Below are 26,240 nucleotides of genomic sequence, written 5' to 3' on the forward strand. Positions count from 1 at the left end.
ACCTTCAAACTGATGAGGGGCCGTGCTGTCTTCAGAGCTGCAGCTGATTGTTGGGGCAAGATCTTATTTTATAAAAATTTGTTAAGATTGCCTGAAGAATTGCAATCCAGTTACCATGAAGGTCATGGTTAAGTAAAAAAAGACAACCAAAAAAATACAACAGCATTTTAGACAGTCATTTTAGGACAATGTTGCTTTGCAGAAACATTTGATAGAAACACAAATACAAGAAAAGCAATCAGTGTACATATTTAGCGTATTGTAGCCACAAAATAAGACTCTTACCAAGTACTTTTGGTAAAAAAAAAAATCTCCCCCAAAAAACAAAACTAATTTAGTAAATGAATATAGTGGGACAAACATCTTTATTTTCTTATTAAGAATCTACTAAAGATATGAATGTGAATTTCTTTTTGTTGTTTGTCTCAGTGTCTTGGCTTAGCAATGACCCAGCAAATTGCATAGTGTGTAATCTGACTCTCACCTTATAAAAGTTGGGTAAAGTCCATCTCCCTCAACTACAAAAGCTGATCCTGAAAATAAACGGATTTCAGTAATAAAATTCAGTCATACACTAATTATTTTATGCACACTATAGTGTTAAATATAAATTTTATGATAGTCTGACGATAGTCTGACATATATATATATATATATATATATATATATATATATATATATATATATATATATCAACAAAGAAATAAATTTAGCAAATTTAATAGATTAAATATGAAATACTCCCATCTATTATTTGCATACATTAGGATGTCATAGCAGTGTCAATTCAAAGTGAGCAATTTATCAAATAATTAGATACTATTATAAACTGGTAATAAATAAACAAGCATAAGCCCTCTAAATAATTTATCTAACATTAATTTCATATTTACCTTTGTATTCGTTAAATGATAGTGTATCAGTTAAACAACCTAGTCCGTATTTTAGATATTGTTAAAATTAACAGTGTTTTGTCTTAAAAAAAATCAGATCATGAACGCTATCTGAGCTGTACACGGCTATGACGCAAGATACAGCCCAACGAACAGCAATCGCATCGTGGACAGAGAAAGTAGGACGTCCGGTTTGTTCAACCAATGAGCAGATTCCACATGCGGACACTGAACTCCGCATTCGACGAAGAAACGCGATTGGTGCCGATCACAACCCTGGTGATTCCGCAACACACAGTCTGGTAGCGGGCGAGAGCAGCCGAGCCGCAACTCAAACACATGGTTAAATTATCCATTTAGAAAGACTGTTTTAGGATTTACCGACTTTAAAACGAGTGGACGAGAGTGATAGTCTTCAACTGGTCTGGTGCTGATATGGATTCTTGTTAAACGGTCTCACCAAAAAGCTAGCGGAGCACAGCCGGCGATTTCAAGCTGAGGCAACGTAGCTTTAGCTTGTTAGCTTCTGGTTAGCAAAGCGAGCCACTAATTCGTTCGCTCTCGGCGTACACCTGCGTCCCACGCTGTCCTGTGTACAACTACCTGACAGCTTACGCTCCTGACTGTGGACTTTGGCTCCAGTATTTCTCTCCGTACTCGTTTTTCTTTTAAACGCGTGTGGGAACACCGGGTGGAGGAACAGGACCGAGTCCGGTTAAAGGTTAGGAGCAGCGGGAACAAGCTGTGTCCTCGAGTGGCCGTTCACCATGGACAACGCACACACGAAGACGGTGGAGGAAGTTTTCAACTTTTTCAACGTAAATGAGAGCACAGGTCTGAGTTTAGAGGAGGTAAAGAAACAACGGGAGCGATTTGGACCTAACGGTAAGGAGCTAAGCGTAATGTGTTTATTGTAAAACAAGAACAGGCTAATTACCCGGCTCATGTGTGGGCCATAATGTAATGACAAGCCAAAGAAAAGGGAAGCTTGTTGATGTCACAGTGTGATGTTGAAATATTGTGAAACATCACATACGTTAATGTATTGGCAATACATTGATTTGCTGATATTAATGTGGAGTGCTACCAACACACTCAATACCCCGCAACAAGTAATCACATTTAGCTAATTGCCTTTCCATCTCTCTCCCTTGCGGCGTCGATGGGATGGTTGTTCTGCAGAATTACCAGCAGAAGAGGGTAAGAAGACAATTTGAAGATCTACACTAAATTTTCTATCTTTCAGATCGTTTTAAAGAAATCCTTAATTCACGAATCTTCATTCTTGCTAGGCAAATCCCTTTGGGAGCTGGTGATTGAACAGTTTGAAGATCTGCTTGTGAGGATCCTTTTACTTGCTGCCTGTATATCCTTTGTAAGTATACCACAATTTGATGTTCAGTTATCTTACCCGGGTTATAGTTCTTTGAACCTGTGTTCTGAGAACTATAGTTGGATCGGTTAATGTAAACAAAAGCAGTTTATCCAGGATTTCATGTGTGAAATCAAAGCTGCTGGTCAGTATGCTTCATTGACATTTACTACCCACACAATAACAGTTTGCACACGTAAAGCAACCATTTTGTACTCGGATTGTATGTATTAATGCATTTAGTTATTTTCTAAACAGTTTTCCTTATACCTGATATTCATTGGTAGTGATTCTGATTCGGTCTAGTTGTTGACTTTTATGGAATATGAGTGATTACAACCCTTGATGAGATCAAATAACTGATAATCCTCCTTCTTGAAAATATTAAGTAAACATAAACATAGCTATATGTCCTTTCAGCAACCTGAGTACATAATAGTACATTTAAGTTGCTAGTTGACATAAAGGGAATGAAATGACTCCCTGGTGGGTGCTAATTGATATGTTGGCATGACATGTTTTTGCAAACTGTTTTTTTTTTCCCCTTCTTTGTTTTTTACCCAATCAAGTGTCGTAAGAAACACACTTGTTGTATTTATAGTGCAGCTGGTGTTTTACAAGCAAACTTGTAAAACATTACCTGATCGAATACTTCAGAAATCAGGGCAACAGGTTAGTTTGCTCAGTTTGCTGCGTGACCATTTCATGCTCACCTATTCCCGATTTGTGCCTGTAAAAATTATTCTGTGCCTATTGACTTCAATCATCACCTAATAGTTTCTCTGTCATTTATTAGATGTTGGATGTTTAGTTTCTTGGTCATTCGGATTGTTATAAAAATAATTAATTGACTAATATTGGCTTGTTTTACCTTGCTAAACAACTGACTGTCAGTAGGATATATATTATTCAATCCTAATTAATACTGGAACAGTATAAAAGCTGTAAATATATAGCATTTAACATTCTAACCTTAATAATCAGCAGAGTTTTCAGCAGTAGGAATAATTTTTCTAACATTTTTGCTAATACCATGAGTGTTTTTTAACCATATTATGATAAACATGTCTTTGAGCAATCTTCTGCTTGATGGCGGTCTTCACTAAAACATAGATTTACTAACATACTACAGTAATTGACTTTAAAACGATGGTTTTTGAAACGGGTACACGTCACCTCTAAGGGACGGTATGAAATTGCAAAAAAACGCTGAAGTAGCTTTACTACCAATGCAAAGGTTGGCCTTTCTCACACTTTCAAGCCATTATCAGTTTATCAGTAAAGAAACATTTTCTTACTCATCTATCTGTGGCATCTGAGAAAAGGAAACTGGTTTATATTACAACATGAGCATATTCATATCCTCAAAACATGAGGATATGAATATGCTCATGTTTTGAGGATTTCATTTCTTTTTTCATTCAAAGAAATGNTCCAGACTCTTCTCTGGTGACACAAAATGACAGGAAAGCAGCCGTGATAATATAGAAGTGGATGTATCCACTTTAGCATCCTTCAGTACTGATTATATCTTTCCAGTAAGCAGCAGGTTATGTCCTTGGATGTCGGAGAATGAAACAAACTGATTCCTGAAAGGTCAGTTTAGTTTATGATTTTAATGTCTGATGTGCAGAATAAGAACTTCACATTACTGATATGTGATAAAACTTCACATATCAGTTTTATCATATTGTATTTACATGAGAATGTGTTGTGTAAATACAGACGTGAAGCCAACACATGTTTTTAATCTGCTGTAAGCCTTTTTATCCAGAGAGTGAGTTCCAGCTTGTTTCGGCTGGTGTTTAAATCCCATCACAAGGATGCATCATAGGAGAGGTTTACAGCAGTAGGATAACCGATGGCGTTTCAACCAAGTGAAACAAGTGGTTTTCTTTCAACCAGCTAACTGGCAGTGTGCAGCAACAGTTGGTGGCAATGCTTTTTACTGCTTTCTCTGGATTATCTTTAACAGGAATCCAGAGAAAGTAGATTCCTTTCAGACTAGTAAAGGGCCCAAGCCTGTTTTCATCATTAGTTAATCACGTCACTTAATGCAACGTTGTAGTGTCAACAGGTGTAATGGATCGTGTTTGTGTTTCTGAGTGAGTGAGTGACACTTCCCAGCGTAGTTCCTGTTGAACTCAGTGATGCATTTATTTCCCTTCAGCCATTTTCAACTCTAGGAATTGGCTGTTGGCTCTATGGCTTAAAACATCATCACTCATTAAGGCATAGAACAATCTTTGATTTCAAAGTCTATGAGTTGTGAGCTGTATTTTTGTTTGCTTTTAGTCATCTCACATCTGCAGAGTCGGTTTCTTAACACGACGGTACATAACGATAGTTAAATTATGTACAAATGTTCATATTTCAGCTCTGTAGAAGAAACTGGCAAACAAAATGTATAAAATGATACAAATAGAAACGGGATTTTAAGCAGGAAAGTTTAAATAGGCTACAGTAGGAAAAGACTCAGGCACTTGACATCTTATTTGACACATTCTGCTCCTGGCACAGATTCTAAAAGAGGAGATAGTAGTTCCTGCTCTTTTTCTCACACACTTGGCCCAGTTTGTAATATTGGCAAGAGCAGAAGCTGCTTGATCTTCATTTACATGTTGCCCTCCTCTAATATCTTGCAGATATTAATGGAAGTTAAAAGACAAGGTTTTGCTTGTATGGCAATGAAAGATGATTAGTGACATAGTGGACTCTCCTTGCTTCTTTATTTTTTAACATCTGGCTTCAACTTTCCCCTAAATAAACTGCATTTGTGTTATCAATAATTGACAAAAATGGTTTAAAATCAATGAGATGGGTAATCATTTAAGCAGAAAAATGGGGTAACTTTACAACTGAGTTTTCTGTGAAAGATGTTACATTTTGATTAACATGGAAGCATAGTTTTCTTTCTGCTACAATATAGTCATTCTCTTATGTATGAAGAAATGTACATGACACTTTCAAATGTTAGTTTTGGATTTTATCTAAAACGAGTTTAAGACAAACAAGGCTCTTGTCCATCAAAACGCATCAATAGTCATTGACAGTGGTTGAGACACTGCTGTCTCCTCATGTTGTCAACATTGAACTCACCATGGAGTCAACTTCCAACGGCTGACCCAGCGTACAATCTATGCAGGATTATGTAACTTCTGTGTTGGACACAAAATCTATAAAAGAAATTCAGTGATGTCAAGTTATAAACAAATCCATATTCCTAGAAGCCCTGCTAACTTGTTCTATAGTCAGTTTTGAAATCAGTGGTATTTTGTTTTCCCACCAGATATGTTTAGAAAAACATATCCCAACTTCAACCACATCTGATTGTACAGTAGCCTCAAAAGCAGTTGGATTAATTTAATGTAGGGTGAAATAAAAAAAAAAAATCTAAATTTTCTTTTTCACAAATATATTGCTTTAGATGATAAAAGATGGGGTCCTGAAGAAAGAAATTGTTATATTGTCAATATAATCGAAATTTCTTCCTATTTGCATGTCGCCATATAACCTCAATTTATTGCTTAGTGCTGCATTTTAATGTAAAGCACATATTTGTTGTTGCCATCCTGCAGGCTGTAATGGTGCAGATTATGCTAATGTCTCAGGCCACAATGTTCAGGGCTCCCGTGGTCTCTCGTTTAAACTCTTTTACTCTGCATTTCATTTCTGATCCATTCTTTCCTTTTCACATGCAGGTTCTGGCCTGGTTTGAAGAGGGAGAAGAAACAGTCACAGCCTTTGTGGAGCCTTTTGTTATCTTGCTTATTCTCATAGCAAACGCCATCGTAGGAGTCTGGCAGGTAAACGCACATTACATCCTTATTTCTGATGCGCCCAGTCCTAATTTTGTTTCATACTTATTACAATTGTATATGAATACTCATACTGTTACAAATTGACTTAGTTGGGTTTTTGGTCATCTAAAAGTGGGAAGCTGAAGTAAGCTTTATTGTAAAAATTCACCAAAATATTTTGATACAGATTTGGTATTGGTAATGGTTTTTTATGTGTATTATAACTGAAGAAAAAATAGCTATTATAAAACAGCCAAGTCTTTTAGTAATTACCATACATATTTTTTAGCTAACAAGCTAATTAAAGATTAGCCATTGTGAAACTGCTGCATTAATAAAGATCCCTGTGGAAAAACTCAAGAGCCAGCAGGATAATCCAAATAGTTCAAGTAAAATTGTATTCTGGATCAAAGACGAAGCCTGGTGCGCCAGTGGATTCCTCCAACTTTGCCTTGTGAAGTTAATTTTAGTCTTCGCTTATTAACGAAGAGCACTTTATGTATGTTAATTTATGTTTAAGCGGTAAGCTGTATTTACCCGTTTAAAATAACCTGGGCAACCTGGGACCTTGCCTGGTATAAATACTGGAAAGAGGCAGGCAAAAAAAAGATTTGGATATTTATACTGGAAAGGTTAAACAAATAGCACTTTGATGTAAATGTGTGATTAACCAAAAATGAAAACAACAAAATGTCACCTTGTCACCACTTGCATTGTTCTATCAAAGATTATTGTTTCAATCTTCCTTCCTTGTTTGCAGATTTTCTGTTTTGAATGTTTGTAAAGTGCTACTCTGAACAATTCTAGTACTTGGCAGAGAAGTGTCATTTCTGACTGATCTTGTACTTGGCTTTAGTCTTGTGTGATGTCTTTCTACCTTTTATTAAATATAAATCATTTGTACCCTTAAGGAGCGAAATGCAGAAAATGCCATTGAAGCTTTGAAGGAATATGAGCCAGAGATGGGGAAGGTGTATCGCCAGGACAGGAAAAGCGTCCAGAGAATCAAAGCCAGGGACATTGTGCCTGGCGACATCGTAGAAGTTGCTGGTAAGATTAAAATTGTACCTGTAAATTAACAAGTTTCTAGTGTTGAGGTTTTTCAAAGTGTGAAACAGTTGCAGATTCAAAAGTGTCAACATTTTAGGCCACGTTGTTTTTATGGTTTTAGGTCTTTCTAAGCAATGGAGTAGATTTTTTTTTTTTCCAGCTTAATGAATGAAGCATAAAGTAACACAATGTTGCCCCTCCCCCATCTGTTGTTGTGCACTGCTGGTCAGTTGGATGAAATGAAGGTCTTAAACTGCTCTGTAGTTTATTTTGGCGGTGTGGAGTTATTTACAGACATGAATAATTAGTCATAGTGTGGAAACTAATGGAGTGCCTCCCACCGCTCTTATTAAGGCAATGCTGTTTTAAAACCAGTTGTCAAGCAATGTAGTTTCTCTATTATACAACTGACTGTAGGCAAGTTGTCCTAGCAGATAGCCTGAGTGATTATCCAAATAATATCAGATTGTTAAACTTAATCTGAGAAGAGCTGAAGAGCAAAAAATGTTACCACTGCACAATATCCACTTAATCTGCTACCAAATTTAGCATACTTTTATTCTAAATTTAGGTCTATGTCTGAAAAGCAAAATATTAATAGTAAACTGCGGATTTTTTCTCAATTTATAATATAATTAGTATCTTATTCTGGCCAATGCCGAGAACGTGTAAATGGCTGTGATTTAGCACACTGCTCTTCTTGGTGACCTTACAGTGTTCCAAATTCTTTCCAAAGTTTTTATGCTTATACACATAGTGAGTGAGCTGTGGACTTATCTCACTCGTTCCTCTGATGCTTTTTAGGATAATGATTATTCAGTACATGTAAAGAACTACAAGAGCAAAGGCTCACTCTGTTCCTGACCATTTCTTGGCTAACCTCAACTCGAACTGGGCCGCAAATGTTTATGGCTTTTGCGTCACTACTCCCCTTTCTCTGGTTTTCCAATTTTTCTGTTTGGTTGTTGAGGTCTTCTTTAACCAAGAAGCTTTTAATCTTAGACTGACTTTTTTTTAAAAATCAAACTGCCTTTAATTGTTTTTCTTTCCATGAAAATAGATATTTCCTGACTTTAATTTTTAATTTGCTCTGCTTAAAATAATGTTTTCATTACGGTCTGACTAACTTTGAACTGTTTGGCCTCCTTCCAGTTTCTTAAAGCTGAGTACTCCAAGTGGTTGGTCCTGTTGTTTTTAGGTTTAACAGGTTGTAAGTGCACCGCTGCCTGTAAGCACATCAGTGTGCTCTTCAGTAAGCAGTAACTGTAATAACAATTTCCCGGCATTATTATGTAACCCTTCAGCAACTAATAGATGCATATTTTCTTTTCTGAGTCAGTAAACATTCCTCTTCTGCTTAACCTTTTGAAGCCTAATAAAACATTTTTGCATTATGATGCTAATCTCTCAATCATGTAAAGACGGAGATGTAATCTGATTATATGTAAACGTTATTAAATGTTTGCTTGGGTCCTGATGTAAACCTCTGCTGCTAAGTGGAGAAGAGAGCTGACTGCAGTGTTTGTCAAATTCTTCTACAGTAATTGGTGAAATTCACACAGACAGAGTATGTCAACATTGCATGGACAAATAGCTGATTGAAATTCTGCTGGTATCAGCTTAGACGATCGACGGAATCCACTTTGATTCACTCTGTTGGGAATTAAGTTTAAATTTTCAATTTGTACTCGAGCCAAAAATGGATACCTGAATTTGTATTATCACAAATTCAGGTATCTCTACTGTAGTGACCATGTGAGTTATTTTCCACAGGTATGTGTCTTGGCTTTTTTTCCCCCACTTTATTTGTGCAATAGGTTTTTTGCCACTAAACAAAAAATCAGCACTGTAGTATCAGCAGTGCCTAATTCCAAGAACAAATCCAGAAAATGTTTCAGAAAGACAAGAAATAATAATAAAGTGCTATTTGTTCTTTTTTGCCTAGACATTTTTTTAATGGTGTCAGATTTTGTGCCTTCACCTTTTTCAACGTTTTGTATCTCAGCCCTTTTCTAAAATGGATCAAGTGTATTTTTTGTTTCCATCAAAACTCTAAACACAGCAACCCCTAATGAGAAAAATGCTTTCTTTTATTTCAGCAAACATATAAAAAAATACAAAACTAAGGCATCATATGTCTTGAGCTTTTGCTCAAGGCTTTGTTAATGTCCTGTTGGTTGGAATTACAGCCTCAAGTCGTCTGATTATGATGCTACAAGCTCAGTATACCTGTCTTCGGGACAGGTGTACTGAGCTTAGCAGAACCTCTTAAGTTTCATCAGGTTGGATGGGGAAATATTGGTTTTTGTTCATTTTCAGTTCTTTCCAGACAAGCGAAATGCAGTTTCAAGTCTGGGCTTGAAACTGCCCAGACTTGGGCAGTTTTAAGCCCAAACTTGAAACTGGACCTTCCCAGAGTTGTCCTGAAGCCACTCCTCTGTTCTTCTGAAAGATGAATCGTCTCTCCAGTCAAGAATGCTTTGGAGTATGTTTTCATCCAGGAGGTCTCAGCACATTGCTTGATTCATCTTTCCCTCTATTTTATCTAGAGCCAGAAATGTGCTTTCCTAAGGGGGAAAGTCAGTTTACCAAAGGTGGACTGAATTATGTTGTAAAAATATCTCAAAAATGGTTAGTAGAAGCAGCATATGCCTGAGCGCAACTGTGAGCTTCATAAGAAAACACTGTAAATACTTAAATCCATATTATTTCTTTATTTTTAGTGTTTTTAAATATTTATGGGAAAAATTGTTAATGTGTTGCTGTGTGTTGAGGATGCTTAATGAATGCACCGTGTTTAGAAATGACGATAGTTGACATTTATGAATCTATCTGTGCTATGTGGTTATAAATGTAGCACAAAGTTGCAGACCTTCTAGAGCATTTAGATTTTTTTTTTCAATGTTGCATCATTCAGAACAGAAAAATGATGAACTAATGATAAACTGATGTTTTGTTGCATGATGGTGCGTTTTTCCAGATATATATAAAAAAAAAAACCTTCTTTGTTAGTAAATATGTTCTACCCAGAACTCAAGTTGCAATGCTGTAATTGTAATTTGTTAAAAAGGTCATTATTGCCCTTTACTTTGTGCATTGACAAACTGCAAAGTGTGGATGTCAGCAGGAAGATTTGTTTATATCAATCAGTATAATCATACTATGCATTTTAATGGATAGTATGACTATACTATGCATTATAGTTTAATTATACTATAATTATAGTATAATTATGCATTATAGTATAACTATACTAATGCATGTATGCAGTGTAAGTGAACCGTGTATGCATACATGCTGGTGGCCTCAGCATGTATGCATACACACACTCCTGGTGCATGCACACCGGGAGTGTGTGTATGCAAGGTGTGGATGTATCAGTGATGTAACAGATTATCGGAGGCCACCAATGTTGAGGTTTTACTGCCAGAGACTTTCTGTAAAGAGCATGTCCCCAGATGCCTCCTAGCTTATTTTTTTCCCACCAGCGGTTGTTTACTTTGTATCCTTGAGGAAATAGTTGTTTGCACAGCCTGAATCCAAACAACAGAGACAAGAGGACCTGGATTAAAATTGATTTAACCAGATTAGCAAGATCAGTACCAAACTTTACGGCCTTTTGTATGACGTAACCTCTTGTCTAGCTTAATTTTTTAATGCTTTAGATTCACAATTTCAATGATGATTCTCATTTGTTTTTATCTGATATGGGATCTCTCTGTGATCGTCACTGTTTAATATGCTTGCAGGCACCTCAAATGGTTTTTCTTTCTTTTTTTTATCAAAATAGAATCACTGTTGCTGCTCTCTGCCTAATATATTATTGCAGCAGAAATACAATATTAAATCTGTGGATTGGTATTATTTGTTGGCAGAAATAACTTCTGCAGGGAAAAACTGCCTTTGCCTTTGTTTCAGTTCTATTTTCTGTCTTATTATAGCCACACTTTTGTGTGCCAGACAGGATGTAATGTGGAGAAACGACATTTGTTGTTGTTTTTAATAGGTTGGGCTCCATTAAGTTGCTCTGAGTTTGAAAAGGTCATCAAGGTTTTTTTGCTGCCTGTTTTCCATGACATTTAAATCCTTCGTTAAGAAAAAGATGATCACAATATGCATTTTCACATGGTGTTTGCAAACTACATCATGAAAGGCTCAGGGAGCAGGATAGGTTTTAGTCTAGGTAATGTATGCACCTCCTTAAGCTGTCTGATTTTCACTGCTGAACTGTATTGAAACCAAAATATAAAAACCAATTTTGTTTTGAGTTAATGTTCAAATTTTAATTCTAAAACTGTGCAGATTTTGGAGTTTTCCAAATGTGTGTGTGTATAGAACGAAAACAGTTTTTATTTCACCCACTTCTCCATCCATCCCTGTTCTAGTATGCATCTAACTATTCCTTCAACTATTTTTGCCTATACTTTCTTCCATTTGATCTGATTCTGTCTATCCATTTTGCCATTTTAAAAGTGGCTTAAAAGGACAGATAACTCCCAAATCAGAGTCTGAGAATTTTTTTTTGTGGCTTAAATAAAGTGAAGAACTCGGCATCGGGCCTGGAAGTCATATCAACCATTTGTGCGCCACTCTTTCTTTGACTACCCTGACTGGTACAACGAGGACAGCTCCAGTGTTTACAAGCCAGCGGAAGGTTTCTCTTTAAGTGCAAGTAGCCTGACATTTGTCCCTTACTCAGGGGAGCGGAAAATGCAGATAATATCCTTTGTTCACAAGGGAGAAGGAAAAGTCCATGTTCCAGAGGTCATTCACACTCCCATATATGAAAAAATAAAACAAGAGCTAAAAAGAGCATGCTCTTTAAGACCAAAGGCAAAACATCTCCCATGTGGAGTTGAAAATGAGGTCAGTGCAGAACGTTTCTGTGCAAGATTGCAAAATAATTTCATTAACTTTGTGGAAAATTAGTCATTTTTGATAATTTGCTTTTTCAGAAACAAGTTTTAAACCACTTTTAGAAGCATATTTTTAATTTTGAGCTTTTTATTTTTAAAATTAAATATGTCGCTATATCTTAATTTATGGATGTTATAAGCAAGATTTATTTGCCTTTACTATCTTGTCTGGCGTCTGAACCATCCTGATTGCCGGTGGAAGTGGGTTAGTCCACTTACTGTGACCCTATTCCCAGTATACCCCAGTGGATGGAAAATTAGCAGGGTGTTCTTTTTTTTTCTCTACTGGTAAGAGGATTTCTAATTAGCCACTTTTTAGTGCGAAGCTTCCCACAGGCTTTGTTTAATTTTTCCAGTCGCCGCTGTGCCTTTGTCATCTCCCTTCCCTCACCGTCCTGTTTTGTATTTTCTTAATTTTTTTAATTTTTTTTTTTTTTAAGGGATTTATCAGGGATGGAGAGAGTTTGACAGTACATAGTAAACCATCGATGCCAAAATAAGGTAGCACAGCCTACCCAGTCCATGAACGTCATTGCGGATTCAACACATATTACAGTAGTACCATTTTGAAATAAATAGGTGTGTAATCAAGATCTCATTTGTTTACTTATGCTGGTTTCTCATTAAGTATGTTTTTCTTACTTAAATCCATGTCTTCTTGGGGAAAACGAGCTCTAACAATCTTCTGACTGAACACAATCACACGTCACAGTTTCTATTTCAGCTCATCTGATGGAGTGGGATATCCTTGCTTGAAACAGATGTTCTTGGCCTCCCCCTCCCCTCCAGCAGTTCCAGCTGCATGTCTTCAAATGATCAAAAATAGTTTTCCCATTTTTGGGCGTACAGTTTTAAGAAACTCATCTAAACCCCTTCTTTCCCTGCAGCCCATTCTCTCTTCCTCTCCTCTCAGATGGGCACAGCAAAGGTTTACATGTCTGTCACCACTCTGTACTGTCCACAGAGCGTGCTCTAAAGAGCCTCTGAGTCATTGCTTTTATCTTCACCCTTTCAAGCTGTGTGATGTCTAACTGAATGGAAAATATCTCTGGTGGAAGAGTGGTGGTTTCCGTTCTTGGTTTCTGTGAAATCTTCTATAAATACAAGCCATCAATAATCAAAATGGTGGGCTCAGCTGTATATCATTCATGTGTCTCTTATGGATTTGATCTTTTTTTATCTTTTAAGTTTTAATGTTTTTGTTAAGGAAAACGTTTTTAAAATGATAAAAGATGCAAGATTAACTCGGACCACCACAGCATTTATCTGTTTGTAACTCAAACTAAGATAGAAGTGAAGCCAAGGGAAGTTTGAGAACAGTTTAATCTTTCAGGTCTAATAAACGTCTGCAGCTTTATTGCTGCTTATTAGGTTTAAGCAGAGCTTGAAATATGTTGTTTACGTTTATTTTATTGAGACTTGCTGGAGCCTTTTGTGAGGGGAAATAGAACATCCTGAAGTGTGTCATAGCCTTTTGCAGGGGATGAGTTAGTCATTAATAATGCTGAAAACAAGACTTTTTCCTGATCTGAGCAACAATAACTTTTGATTATTTCTCTAAAACACCTGTATTAGTAGTAGCTGCTCAATTCCTTGTTTTGTTAGGGGTTCGATTCAAATTTAGGGTATTACAGTAATTCACATTTTGTTTGAAATGAGATTCTGCCACAGTATTGAAATATACAATTTTGTCATTGAAATGTCTGGAAAGGGTTATAAAATACTGTTTATAATTCGGATGTCTCTCTTTTTATTTACTTGATGAATGCAACTCAAATTTCAAGGTGCCAAAAGTGTCATTTCTGTCCACAGTTGGTGACAAAGTGCCTGCAGACATCAGGCTTACTTCTATAAAGTCGACCACCCTGAGGGTAGATCAGTCGATTCTTACAGGTAAAGTCTCTATCCTCACCTTTTCAATTTCCTTTTGGTGCACTGTGATTTGTCAATCTCTTTGTTAAAATGTAACTATATGAAATGTATTTGTCCAATGTGTTTATTTTGACTTAATGACACATGACAATCAATGAGACTATAGAACAGAAATTGGAATGTATTTTAAAAATCGTCCTGAATCGTCCCTTGTGGGTGGATCATTTTTCTGTGAAGTTGGTGAAGAGGGTTAGGAGAGGATAGTGAAGGATGGCTGATGTTCGGGAGAAGTAGCGAATCAACTCTTTAAATCTCTCGTCTTGCTCCGCTGCCTTAATTGGTAGCAAATTCCATGGGATATTTTAGTGTTTGAGCTATTTTTCTCCTCTCTTTGCTTCCCCATTCATGGCCATGCCGCCTTTCAGACGCTCTCTGTCTCGTTCTGTTTGAGCTTTACAATTCACGCACAGTTGATTATGCCCAAAAGCGCTCGCAAACTGTGTGTAAGCGCACACTAGATAAGGCCTTTGAAAGGCAGCACCAGGGCAGTATCTGATACTTGTCAGGTTCGCTCAGTCAGCTGCTAAGCCTTTTCCACACTTCTGTTTAAAATGTCAGCCAGGCACCACTGTTACCTCTTCATGCTCTGCTGTGTAGAAACTCACTCTGTTTCCTGTTCTCATAACTCTCGTTTCGCCGTCTTGCAGGAGAGTCTGTATCAGTGATCAAGCACACAGATCCCGTTCCAGATCCACGAGCCGTCAACCAGGACAAAAAGAACATGCTGTTTTCTGTGAGTGACTCAAAAAGATTTTCTTGTTTTCCATTTTATATATTTCGACTACATTTAGGTGCCATACTCTTCCATGTCTTTTAATCTTTTTTTTTTTTTTTGTCCTGTTGAGCCTTTTTCGCATATTTTTTTTTCTGAAGAGATACAGTGATTTACAACACAATTCACAGGGATCCATCTTTTCCTAAATTTGTCACCTAACCACAAACCTCTACATATTAATGGGATTTTATGTGAAAGGATCTTGATACAAGATTAAACAATTATCTGAAAAGTGTGGTGTGCTTTTGTATACAACCCACCTTGTAGAACCACCTTTGACTACAATTATTACTGCAGGTCTTCCCAGGTATATTTCTACCAGCTTTGAAAACCTAAAGAAAAAAATAAATCTTTGCACATTCTGCTATTTAAAATAGCTTTGACTAGGCCAAGTTGAGAAACTTAAGCCAAGTTATTTGTTTAGCAAAGTCGTCATTCACAGCCTCATGTCTTAACCGCTTTAACATGACAAAAAGTGACGATATGTTTGTAGTTCATTGTATATGAATACTTTTTCGTTTTAGCTCAGATTTTTTACGTTTTGACATGTTAGCTACTTCTAGTAAACATTTTACCCATTTTGCAGCTCTTTAAATGTGTTGGTCTGCTAATCCGTGTGTGCACCGCTCAACCTCAACAGGGCACCAACATTGCAGCAGGTAAGGCTGTAGGCGTGGTGGTGGCCACAGCCGGCAACACAGAGATCGGCAAAATCCGAGATGAGATGGCGTCCACAGAGCAGGAGCGCACGCCCCTGCAGCAGAAGCTGGATGAGTTTGGGCAGCAACTATCCAAGGTTAACAAATCTCCATTTTCCAGTCAATTCTAATTTGGATCATTTAAATTTGTGCAAAATACACTGTATTCATTCCGTTTGCTCGTAATCATCTTTAAAGCTGAGCTACTGTTTTATCACAGGTCATCTCACTGATCTGCATTGCTGTTTGGATCATCAATATCGGACATTTTAACGACCCGGTCCATGGAGGCTCTTGGATCCGAGGTGCAGTCTATTATTTCAAGATCGCGGTGGCTCTGGCAGTCGCTGCTATTCCTGAGGGTAAGCCGAGTCACACGGATAATACAGCATATCTAGAATTATTTTTGTTCTTTAGACATACAAAATACTGCTGCAATTTTAGTTTTTTTATATAGACTATATATATAACAGGTTAGGATATAAAGCAATAAAGGAAAGCCATATTTTCTTTCCTAGAGTGAGATATTTTTCTCACTTTAACCTAAATAACACTCTTCCCCTGAACGGACCTGCTGTAACCACTCTAGGTCTGCCTGCTGTCATCACTACCTGTCTGGCTTTGGGAACGCGCCGCATGGCCAAGAAGAACGCTATTGTCCGCAGCTTGCCCTCCGTGGAGACCCTCGGCTGTACATCTGTCATCTGCTCTGACAAAACTGGGACGCTGACCACCAATCAGATGTCTGTCTGCCGGGTAAGAGCGCCAGTTTTTCAGAAGAGAGAAAAGTCCTTGGTGGGTTTCACAGTTTCACTGCTCACCACGGTCAGGAGTCGGCTTGACAGGCACCAGCAAACAAGAAATTGGACAAATGCTGAACAGTGTCAGTCGGTTAGTTAGTTCTAAAGTTTTGATTCTGTTTCAGCACATTAGCAGGCAAATATCACACGAAAATTAATATTTAATTTTTATTTAGATAAAAAGTAAGATGTTATAGTGAAGTTTAAAAGGGGGGGAGTAGGATACATTTACAACCTGTCCATACAAAAACGTGTGTGTAGTAGCCTGAACCACAAGCACACTAACATACCAGTAGCAATGTTCTTATGTTTGTGAAGAAATGGTGCAGCTCTTTTCTCTAGAGTAGCTAAAATTAGTCAAAAAATAATCAGTTTACAGCTTTTGTTTGAGCCTGAAAAGGGCATCATTTAATTTCACCCAGTTCAAGCTGGTCATGTGAAAGTATAGCATTGCAAATGAACACCCTTTTGTACAAGTGGTGATGTGTTGCAGGTGATGTTTGTCTGTAAGCATCCTCCTGGGATTAGCAGCACAGTGTGCATCACACATTAAAGTATTTGAGCGAAAACAGAAAATGAGATGTTTTCCTTTCCTCCATCCTGTGTTATTAGCATAAATATCTTCATATTATATCTGCTTGTTTCATCTTGTTGGTTGTTGCTTAGCTAAGTGCACAGTTCTCCATTTCAATCCTTCTATATTTCTGGATGCGTTTTTCTGCCGCCGCCCCTCCGCTCCAGCAGAATCCTGATCAGCATGCAGTAGTTAGTCAGCAGCATAAACCAGTTGAGTTGCATAACTGACCTTGTCTCTTTCTGCCTTGCCTCCATATCTGCATCTCTCTCAAGTCAGTAGTGCTCACATAAAGCCTTCACATCATTTTAAATGAATATTTTGGCTTTCATCTCTGTTCTCTTTCAACTGTAGTTATTAGAACCACCAATTTGACTGCTGGGTAAGATGCTGTAGCTTGAAGTACTTCAGGCTCAAACAGTTGCAGAATAATCCCCTAAAATAGTAAAATAATGGTGAGATATATATATATATATATATATGAATGAAGAGTAATAAAAAACTCTAGCATTGTCATTTTGTGGATTTAAAAAGATCTTTAAAGGGTTCTTTTTAATTGTTTCCTCCTAAGGGGATTATAATTTTCTACTGTTTATTCTTGGACCTGAATGCCACTAAGAAGATTGTACCCAGGTGCCTGTAAGATGACATTTATAAACCTGACCCACCACTGTGTTCTTTATATGCTTTGGATCAGGATTTTACTGTGTTTTTTTTTAACACTGTTCAGTGTTGTAACAGGCTGCCCCCTGCTGGACTAAGATTAGAATTGTTTTTAAACAGTTTTGACATACGCCTAGAAGTTGGATGGTGGAATAAGTAAAATATCAAGCATTTTTGTCTCAAGCAGTTTTCAACAAAAAAAATTTGGTTTGTTTCTTGTGTTTGTAGATGTTTATTATTGATAAAACCGAGGGGGATCACTGTCCGTTAAAGGAATTCACTGTTACGGGCTCCACATACGCTCCAGATGGAGAAGTGTGAGTATTCAGTGCCTTTTAAAATGTCTGAGCTCAAATAGATGTACCTTCGGCTAACATGTCTAGTACTTTCCCTTACTTTTTGTGCTTGTCTCATTTCTTTAGCTTTCATAATGGCAAACCAGTAAAATGCTCCCAGTATGATGCCTTGGTTGAGCTGGCCACTATCTGTGCTCTCTGTAATGACTCATCACTGGATTTTAATGAGGTTGGTGATTGTTTTGGATGTTTTTTCTGGTTATTTTTGTTTTTTTATTAAATGGTTTATCGCTCATCAATGTTTGTTCTGTCCAGACCAAAGGTGTTTATGAGAAGGTGGGAGAGGCCACGGAAACGGCGCTGACGTGTCTGGTGGAGAAAATGAACGTGTTTGATACAGACATTAAAAACCTGTCCAAGGTTGAGCGAGCCAATGCCTGCAACTCTGTACGCAATCTTTAACCCTGTATCTATTGTTTTCTTTTGTAATGGTTTAAAATTAACCCCCATAATTCTCATATTTGTCTTTTGTTTTCTCACAGGTGATCAAGCAGCTCATGAAGAAGGAGTTCACTTTGGAATTTTCCAGAGACAGGAAGTCTATGTCCGTATACTGCACTCCAAATAAAGCACGGTCCTCTGTTGGCAAGATGTTTGTAAAGGTAAAAACTTCTCCTATTGAAGCTGTTATTCTGAAACGAAGGTGGTGATGAGTATTTTCAAAGGCTGAATTTGTGTGAGACAATGAAATGCAGTTTAGAAAAATGTGTATTTTCAAAACGCATTCCCTTGCTTTTAGTCTTAATGCGTCATTTCAAGCTTCTGTTCATTCATCACTCCATCCATTCATTTGTCCAAGATCTGTCCATCATCAGTCCATCTGTTTTGCTGTTCATTCATCCATTCTTTAGTTCTGTCAACCCATTTGTCCTGGATCTATCATCTATCTGTCTGTCCACCCACTTATTCATTCATCCATTCATTTTTCCATCCATTCATAGGCTTTGTTTTGATCTTTCATCCATTCATTTGCCCCCTTTTTTCTGTTGAGCATTTAGCCATGTATCCATTCACCCACCATCTGTTTTCTGACCTTCATTCTTTTTCCCCAGTTTGTAGTTCGGATGAGCTTTTGCATTTAAGTTTTACATTGCATTTTTAAAAGACGATTAAAAAGGACTGAATGCTGGAAATGCCTACAATTATTAAATATAACACGTGTTGGAATCTGGAGACAGACATCTTTTACTCGTAACAAACTGGGATTTCTTGTCCATTTCGCTGTCTTTACCATCTTTGCTCATAGGGTGCCCCAGAGGGAGTTATTGACAGGTGCACACACATCCGTGTCGGCAGCAGCAAGGTGCCGATGACCCCTGGCATCAAGGAGAGGATCATGTCTGTGATCAGAGAGTATGGGACTGGCAGAGACACTCTGCGCTGTCTGGCTCTGGCGACGCGTGATAACCCTGTAAACAAAGAGAACTTTGTGTTGGAAGACTCTTCTCGCTTTGTGGAATACGAGGTAAGAGGGGAAGATAATCTGTACTTTGTTTTATTTATTTTATATATTTATTTTTTGTAAAGTTTTATCTGTGTTCGTTTTTCAGACTGATCTGACGTTTGTGGGCTGCGTCGGCATGCTGGATCCACCCAGAGCGGAGGTGGCTGCTTCCATCAGGCTTTGCCGTCTCGCAGGCATCAGAGTAATCATGATCACCGGAGACAACAAGGGTAAAATCTACAAATCGCAAAACTGCAACGTCTGAAATGCTTGACTTGTGGAAAGTCTCGCTGATTAAACGTTGCGTGTCTGAATGTTTCAGGTACGGCAGTAGCCATCTGCAGACGTATCGGCATCTTTGGGGAGGAGGACGATGTTTCCAGCATGGCTTTCACTGGCAGAGAGTTTGATGACCTCTCACCTGCCGCACAGAGAGATGCTGTGGTCAAGGCTCGCTGCTTCGCTCGCGTTGAGCCAGCACACAAATCCAAGATCGTCGAGTATCTGCAGTCCTATGATGAGATCACAGCTATGGTAAGAAGGAGCTGTTCCTCCAGTTTTCTGTTAATAGCCCTTCTAGAAGATGTTTGTTGACGTCGTGACTGGTTTTGTGTTGGGTTCAGACCGGTGATGGAGTGAACGACGCCCCTGCTCTGAAGAAGGCTGAGATTGGCATTGCCATGGGCTCCGGAACAGCTGTGGCCAAAACGGCGTCGGAGATGGTGCTGGCTGATGATAACTTTTCCACCATCGTAGCTGCAGTCGAGGAAGGCAGAGCCATTTATAACAACATGAAGCAGTTCATCAGATACCTCATCTCCTCCAATGTTGGTGAAGTTGTCTGGTAAGGATTTTGTGTTAATATGCTCCCAATTCTCCATTTAAAACTTTTTTTTTTTCCTCTCTCGTATAACTATGATTCTTGATGTGGTTGCAGCATCTTCCTGACTGCAGCTCTGGGTTTCCCCGAGGCGCTCATCCCCGTTCAGCTCCTCTGGGTCAACCTGGTGACTGATGGGTTGCCCGCCACCGCCTTAGGATTCAACCCCCCCGACTTGGACATCATGAGCAAACCTCCACGAAATGCTCGGGAGCCCCTCATCTCCGGATGGCTTTTCTTTAGATACCTTGCCATTGGATGTAAGTTAGGACTGTATGGAAAGTCAATCCTTAGCAAATCCATGCTCCATATTTTAATGGCACACCTGCCTGTTGTTGCTGTTTACCTTAAATTTTCTTCAGCAGCTCTTTTGTGTCGTCTTAAAAGGTTACGTTGGAGCTGCTACTGTTGGCGCCGCTGCTTGGTGGTTTGTTGCTGCTGAGGATGGACCAAGGATTACCTTTTACCAGCTGGTAGGTGTTAACCCTTTGCTTCTCAGTTCACCTCATTTATCTGCTCTAAAGTCTAATCTTTCATCATCGATCACCTCCTACAGAGCCATTTCCTGCAATGTGGCCCAGAGAACCCCGACTACCAGGGTCTGGACTGTAAGGTTTTTGAGTCCCCTTACCCCATGACCATGGCCCTGTCGGTGCTGGTTACTATAGAGATGTGCAATGCCCTCAACAGGTTGGTCTGAGGAATCCATACAGACATAATTACATTTGTGTAAAGATTTGTGTGCATTTAACCTTATTTAAAGTAGATCAATCCAAAAGTATCCACACGCTTGAAACATTTCCACATGTTTACATTAAAACTACTGATATAAGTTTATTTTAATGCCATTCTATGAGGTTAACCAACCACAGCGAGCACACCATTGTGAAGGGGAAGAAAAGGGGAAATGGTTTTGCAACTTTTTATTTAATCTGAGATGTAGGGACTTTGGAGAACTCCTTGCATAGCGGCTCAAGTTTGATAGTGTTTCTGAACATACATTTTCAAGTCTTGCCACAGATTTGCAATAAGGCTTGTTCTACTCCATCTCTGGCTTTGTGTTTAGGGTCTTTGTGTTTTCCAGCTTTAAACAAGTTTTCTGTAAAAAGAAAAAAAATCTCTGCATTAGCTCACATCTTCACATTCATTCACACGTATTGTAAATTTTTAGACAGTGTTATGTTTTGCATTTTTGGCTAAAAGGTGCATTGTGTCCTCATCTGACCCATAAATATTCTCTAACAAACCTCAGGGGCCCTTGGAGAACAGCTGTATTTGGACTAAAAATAGATTACTAATTTAGTGTCATCTGAAGCCAGTTTGTTGCACTAGACTTTTTTTTAGGGGTCATTGAAGCAAAGGGGGAGAATAAAGTTCCTCACCATAGTTTTTAGAGATTTATTTGTAAGTCTGTTTCATAAAGTCTCATAAGGTACATTGAAGTTCGGTGTTGAAGGGTACAAATGCTATTGCGAGGCGAGTTTTTATGCACAAACACAGAAAACGAAGCTTGTCCAGCCAGTTAAAGTGTTTAGTAAAGATCTCGTTTTGTTATTGTGTCTCAGTGTGTCAGAGAACCAGTCGCTGCTGCGGATGCCTCCCTGGGAGAACGTTTGGCTGCTGGGTGCCATCTGCCTCTCCATGTCCCTTCACTTCCTCATCCTCTATGTGGAGCCGCTTCCAGTACGAAATTTACACAGTTGTATCATTTGCAGTTTTAAAGCCCTGGCAGTGTATTTATTGTTGAATTCTTCGTTTCTCTTCTGCAGATCATCTTCCAGATCACCCCTCTTAACCTCACCCAGTGGCTAATGGTGCTGAAGATCTCGCTGCCCGTCATCTTGCTTGATGAGCTGCTGAAGTTCGTTGCCAGGAACTACCTGGAGCGCAACAGAGAGCTGGAGAAGTTCCCCAGCTCCAAAGGCTGCTGCCTGTTTGCATGTATGGAGGGCATCTCCTGGCCCTTCGTGGCCATTTCCCTCCCTCTGGTCCTCTGGATCTACAGCTCTGACACTAACCTGGCTGACATGTTCATGTCCTGACTGACTTGAGCACAACCTCAACTTTTTTTTCCATTCCCTCCCCTCTCCCTCAGCCCCCAACTCCACCCCTCACCCACTGCCATCACCTCCTTTCCTTTTCTCCTACCTTCCTAATTGTTCATACCTAGCTAGCTAGCGTGTGTATGCGTGTGCGTTTGTAGAGTTAGAGTTGTGTGTGCGCGTGTGAGCTTGTGTGCACGAGAAGGACCAACTGTAACTCATGAAACGCAACAAATAATATAAGAAAAAAAAAGTTAAAATTTAAGTCGCCTATTCGAGGTGGGTCAAGACTTATGAATGACTGAGGCTTTGAAGTGACTCCCATAGGGTTGGACTTTGTTGCTGGTTTAAGAGCAAATATAGTGTTGCCAGTTTTTTTTTTTTTCTTTTTTTTTCCATTGTCAATTTTGCCTTTAAGGTATGTTTTAAATGTTAGGATTATCTGCATTCTGCCCTGCGTCACTACTGTTAGAGAATTTTTCTTTAGGCTCCCCTTCTCCTGAACACGTTAAAAAGTAAAGATATTAAATAAGTTGATCTGTACAGAGATTGAACACTATTTTATGCAATTTTTTTTTTAATGGCTTTGTAAATTGTTTAACCAGCGTGGCTTAGAAAAACCGCCTTGATTTACTTTCTGTTAACCATTGTGTCTTCAGTATAAATTCAAAACTCTCTGAGAGGACAAGCTCCATTCGGCAGACAAGAAACAAGGGAAAGGTTTGGGATGCTCGGCTTAAACAAAAAGGAAAAATAAAATCTGAGAAACAAAAAAAACAAAAACAAAACAAAAAAAAAGCTGCATGCCCTGTGACCAAGCATGAACTGTATGTGGTTTCTCATTTCTAATTTAAATGTGTACGCCCACCCCACCTTGTTAAAACGTAAATAGCTTTGTGGATTTTATTTTAAATTTTTTCTTTTTTACGATATTGATTAAAAATGAAGTCGGTTTTTCTGCACTGGGCAGAGCACAGCTACCTCAGTATGATGAAAAATGCTTTTTTTTTTTTAAAAAAAATTGTTTTGCTCATCTCAAGATGCTTTCCCTCGACACGTCTTGCTAAAAGATAACATCTGAGGTGTGCCCCCTACTTGCTTGTGCAGAAAACGAAGAACATCTTCCTTCCCCTTTAACTTTTTTTTTTTTTAAGGATGTGTCTTATTTGTATTGATTGTGACATTCTTTAACTTAATTTGTTGTGGAGACAAAGCTGGGTGGGGATGCTTTATGTTGTCTTACCATTTCCATAGTGTTTGATTCAAAGGACATCAAAAAAAAATATCCTACAATACTAATACAAGTTCTCCAAATGAAACCTTGATTGCAGATCAAAACCCTAAATGTTTTTTTTTTTCTATAAAAAAAGAAAAAAATACACTCACAATGAACCCTTTGAATCAAGTGTTTTCTGTCTTTATTTATGTTTGAGGCTCATGGTTATTACATTTCATATCCAGTGTTTTTGTATGTGCATATATTACTATAACAATAATTTAGGAAAAACGAATGCTTTGGTTTTTCTGAGTACAGATGTTGGATCCGATCCTTCAGTAATTTGCATTTGTGGATGTTTTCCATGTGTGAAAAACTCAACTAAAGCATGTTTTTAGGTAGAAGCCTGGTTGTTCTCACTGCCTGTGTTTGTCTTAACAAATGTGTGCTTTTATTTTCTTCAATGCCTTCCATTGGCTCCCCTGTCATTAGAGTGAGTATCCATTTCTTACATCAACTACATACTGAGCCTTCAAAAGTACTCAAACCCCTGGAACTCTTCCATATTTAGCATGTTACAACTACAAACTCTACTGTATTTTCTTAGGATTTTATTTGAAAGACCAACACAAAGTGCATACATGTAAAGTGGGAGAAACTGGGTGACATTATTGGGTGACATTTGGACACGATTTCCTGCACTAGATGCTATTTAGGGATATCAGAATAAAGAGTGGCAAGGATAAATGCATGTCACATATTTAACACTGTAGTATCCCTTCTACTTTGTTTCTTCGAATAGCTATGTTGCATTTAATCGCAATAAAAATACATTGAAGTTTGATTGTAACATGATAAAATGTCAAAAGTTCAAGGTGTGCAAGAACTTCCAAGGCCCTGTACATCACCACACACTGTCCTATTGAAGTATTTCAGGATTTTTCTCATTTAGATGTAATTTAAGCTAGGATATCTTCATATGTAAACATGCATATGCAAGGAAGTAATCATGCCATCATTTCACCACATCTCACTTTTGTGAACTTCACTGTGTGCTGTACTTTTCACCTCTGGACACTTGCTTATTATTTACGTTGTAAAATGTTAGATTTTCATTTGGGCTTCACATACTAACTGTTTCTCTCTTTTGTTTTTGTTTTTCTAGGTCAGTTTTCATGAAAGCTTTTGGCAATCAGAGCAGAATAAGAAGCTGGGAATCGTCTTTCCACAAAGTGTGGCTCACGCATAATTTCCCTCACTGCAGACACCTGGATGACCAGCAGCACACACACACAAACACACACACAGGTGAAAAGAACACTGTTTTCAGAATGCATAGTTATCCTGCTAATTGTCCCTTTCGCCGCCAACTTATAACAATAAAATTCCCGCAGTGAGTCACACATCCCTCTGTGTGCAAATGCTAAATTAGGACGATAATCCAGCTATATGTGCAGGGACGTCCTGAAACGCTCCCCTCCTTCTGAATCCTCCTTGCATGAAGACGTTCTTCCATTGGTAGCTCGTCGGTCGCATTGATCACTTTGCAAAAAAAGTGGGTTGAATGGTCTTAGCTGTACATCGGTGTACAAAAACATTCATGCATGCGTTTCAGCTGTATGTAGGCTTTACAAATTTGTATTTATAGATTCTAATGTATAATACTCTAATGACTTAAAGAGCGTTTTAAGAAAGATAAAGAAAAGTTGTAAAATCACTTTTTATTGTAATGGTTTGGGTCATTTGCACAATGTTGGACATGAACGCCTGATTCATGCTGAACTTGACTGTGCTTAACCTTAGCGTTTTGCTTTTGTTTTTTTCTAATAGTATCTTTTTTTATCCCATCACTTAATGTGAGAATACCACTCACTCTGCCAGTTAATTTCATGAATTAGCCAATAGCATCTAGGTTAGCAGACTGTCGCTCATTTCTCAGTGAACCTGCAATACAGCTCGTTTGATTTTTCTTATTGCCTTGACATTCCTATAATTATCTATCTTTATCAACTGCTGTAAAACTGTGATTTAATGTGAGGAACCCTGTATGGTCTCCTCCTGACACCTGGTTGAAGAACAATATTAACCATATGAAAACGTCAATCATTACTGAAGGCTGATAATGATTGTACAGTACATACATTACTGAGGTTGTGATTTCAGGTAAATAAAATAATCTAGTATTTGATTTGTTGTCTTTTTATTTTTATGCCGCCAATGCCATATTTTTAAGGGGAAAACGGATACATTTATTGTGGCACTTGTAACAGTTGTGATAACTTCAATAAATTATTTTATTGACTTGTCAGAACTCACACTGAAACATACCGGAAGTACTGAACCTTTGATTTGTATACATTCATGATTTATAAAATGAGGTCACTGATGCTATTTCCAATCCTGCCATCAAAAACACTTCAATTGTAACAGCTTTGGTTGTGACTTACCAGCTCTGGTAGGTTTGATGTGAAATAAACAGTGAATATTTGAGGAGGGTAAATGAGAGGTCATCATTGGATAAGGACCTAAAACCAAATAAAAGAATGATCAGACAAAATAAGATTTCATGACAATCTCGTAACCAAAACTCAGAAAACATCTAAGTAAGTGAGCCTTAAAAAAAAGAGAACTTGAGATTTGAAAATGTGGAATGGTTGAAAAGCTCTCTGTGTGCTCCTACCCTGAGAAATGTCATTGGTGGACAATACAACAATGGGAATAACTTCAGCAGTCCTGGTAAGTTAAGGGGACACTGAAATGTGGAAAATTCTCCCCTTCTGACAAAACCATTCTACTCAGGAATGTATAACAAAATAATCATTAGTAGGA

At 38.1% G+C, this 26,240-nt stretch overlaps 1 protein-coding gene and 1 long non-coding RNA gene across 3 annotated transcripts; one reads left to right on the forward strand and one right to left on the reverse strand.

Annotated features, from left to right (window-relative positions):
• The first annotated feature begins 1,660 nt into the window (after window positions 1–1,660).
• LOC103147583 (sarcoplasmic/endoplasmic reticulum calcium ATPase 2) lies at window positions 1,661–25,599 on the forward strand. Of its 2 annotated transcripts, none has more exons than XR_001663989.1 (24): window positions 1,661–1,778; window positions 2,076–2,093; window positions 2,186–2,268; window positions 5,967–6,071; window positions 6,977–7,115; window positions 13,844–13,924; window positions 14,611–14,696; window positions 15,379–15,534; window positions 15,657–15,798; window positions 16,026–16,192; window positions 17,702–17,790; window positions 17,896–17,998; window positions 18,085–18,216; window positions 18,312–18,431; window positions 19,076–19,294; window positions 19,380–19,503; window positions 19,596–19,807; window positions 19,897–20,117; window positions 20,211–20,413; window positions 20,541–20,626; window positions 20,710–20,843; window positions 21,719–21,836; window positions 21,923–23,904; window positions 24,577–25,599. XR_001663989.1 is itself a non-coding variant. In XM_016678804.1 (24 exons), exons 1-24 carry the CDS (start codon window positions 1,661–1,663, stop codon window positions 24,588–24,590), a joined length of 3,042 nt encoding a protein of 1,013 aa, XP_016534290.1. In that variant the 3' UTR covers window positions 24,591–25,599. The 2 variants fall into 2 exon arrangements, 1 of the variants encoding a protein (XP_016534290.1); XM_016678804.1 differs by having other exon boundaries at window positions 21,923–22,094.
• LOC107837939 (uncharacterized) lies at window positions 21,062–25,936 on the reverse strand. Its single transcript, XR_001663992.1, has 2 exons — window positions 25,859–25,936; window positions 21,062–21,252 (listed from the first exon to the last, which is right to left on the reverse strand). It is a non-coding gene; the product is annotated as an uncharacterized LOC107837939 (long non-coding RNA).
• Window positions 25,937–26,240: the final 304 nt, after the last annotated feature.

Source organism: Poecilia formosa, unplaced genomic scaffold, assembly GCF_000485575.1.
Source record: "Poecilia formosa unplaced genomic scaffold, Poecilia_formosa-5.1.2 Scaffold6, whole genome shotgun sequence".
Taxonomy (NCBI): domain Eukaryota; kingdom Metazoa; phylum Chordata; class Actinopteri; order Cyprinodontiformes; family Poeciliidae; genus Poecilia; species Poecilia formosa.

Excerpts from the sequence above, each read along its gene's own strand:
- LOC103147583 (XM_016678804.1), top strand. The coding sequence starts at position 1,661 with ATGGACAACGCACACACGAAGACGGTGGAGGAAGTTTTCAACTTTTTC. Across the intron at positions 2,269-5,966 it reads TTGCTGCCTGTATATCCTTT|GTTCTGGCCTGGTTTGAAGA; the intron begins GTAAGTATACCA and ends TTTCACATGCAG. Across the intron at positions 19,295-19,379 it reads CTCGCTTTGTGGAATACGAG|ACTGATCTGACGTTTGTGGG; the intron begins GTAAGAGGGGAA and ends TTCGTTTTTCAG.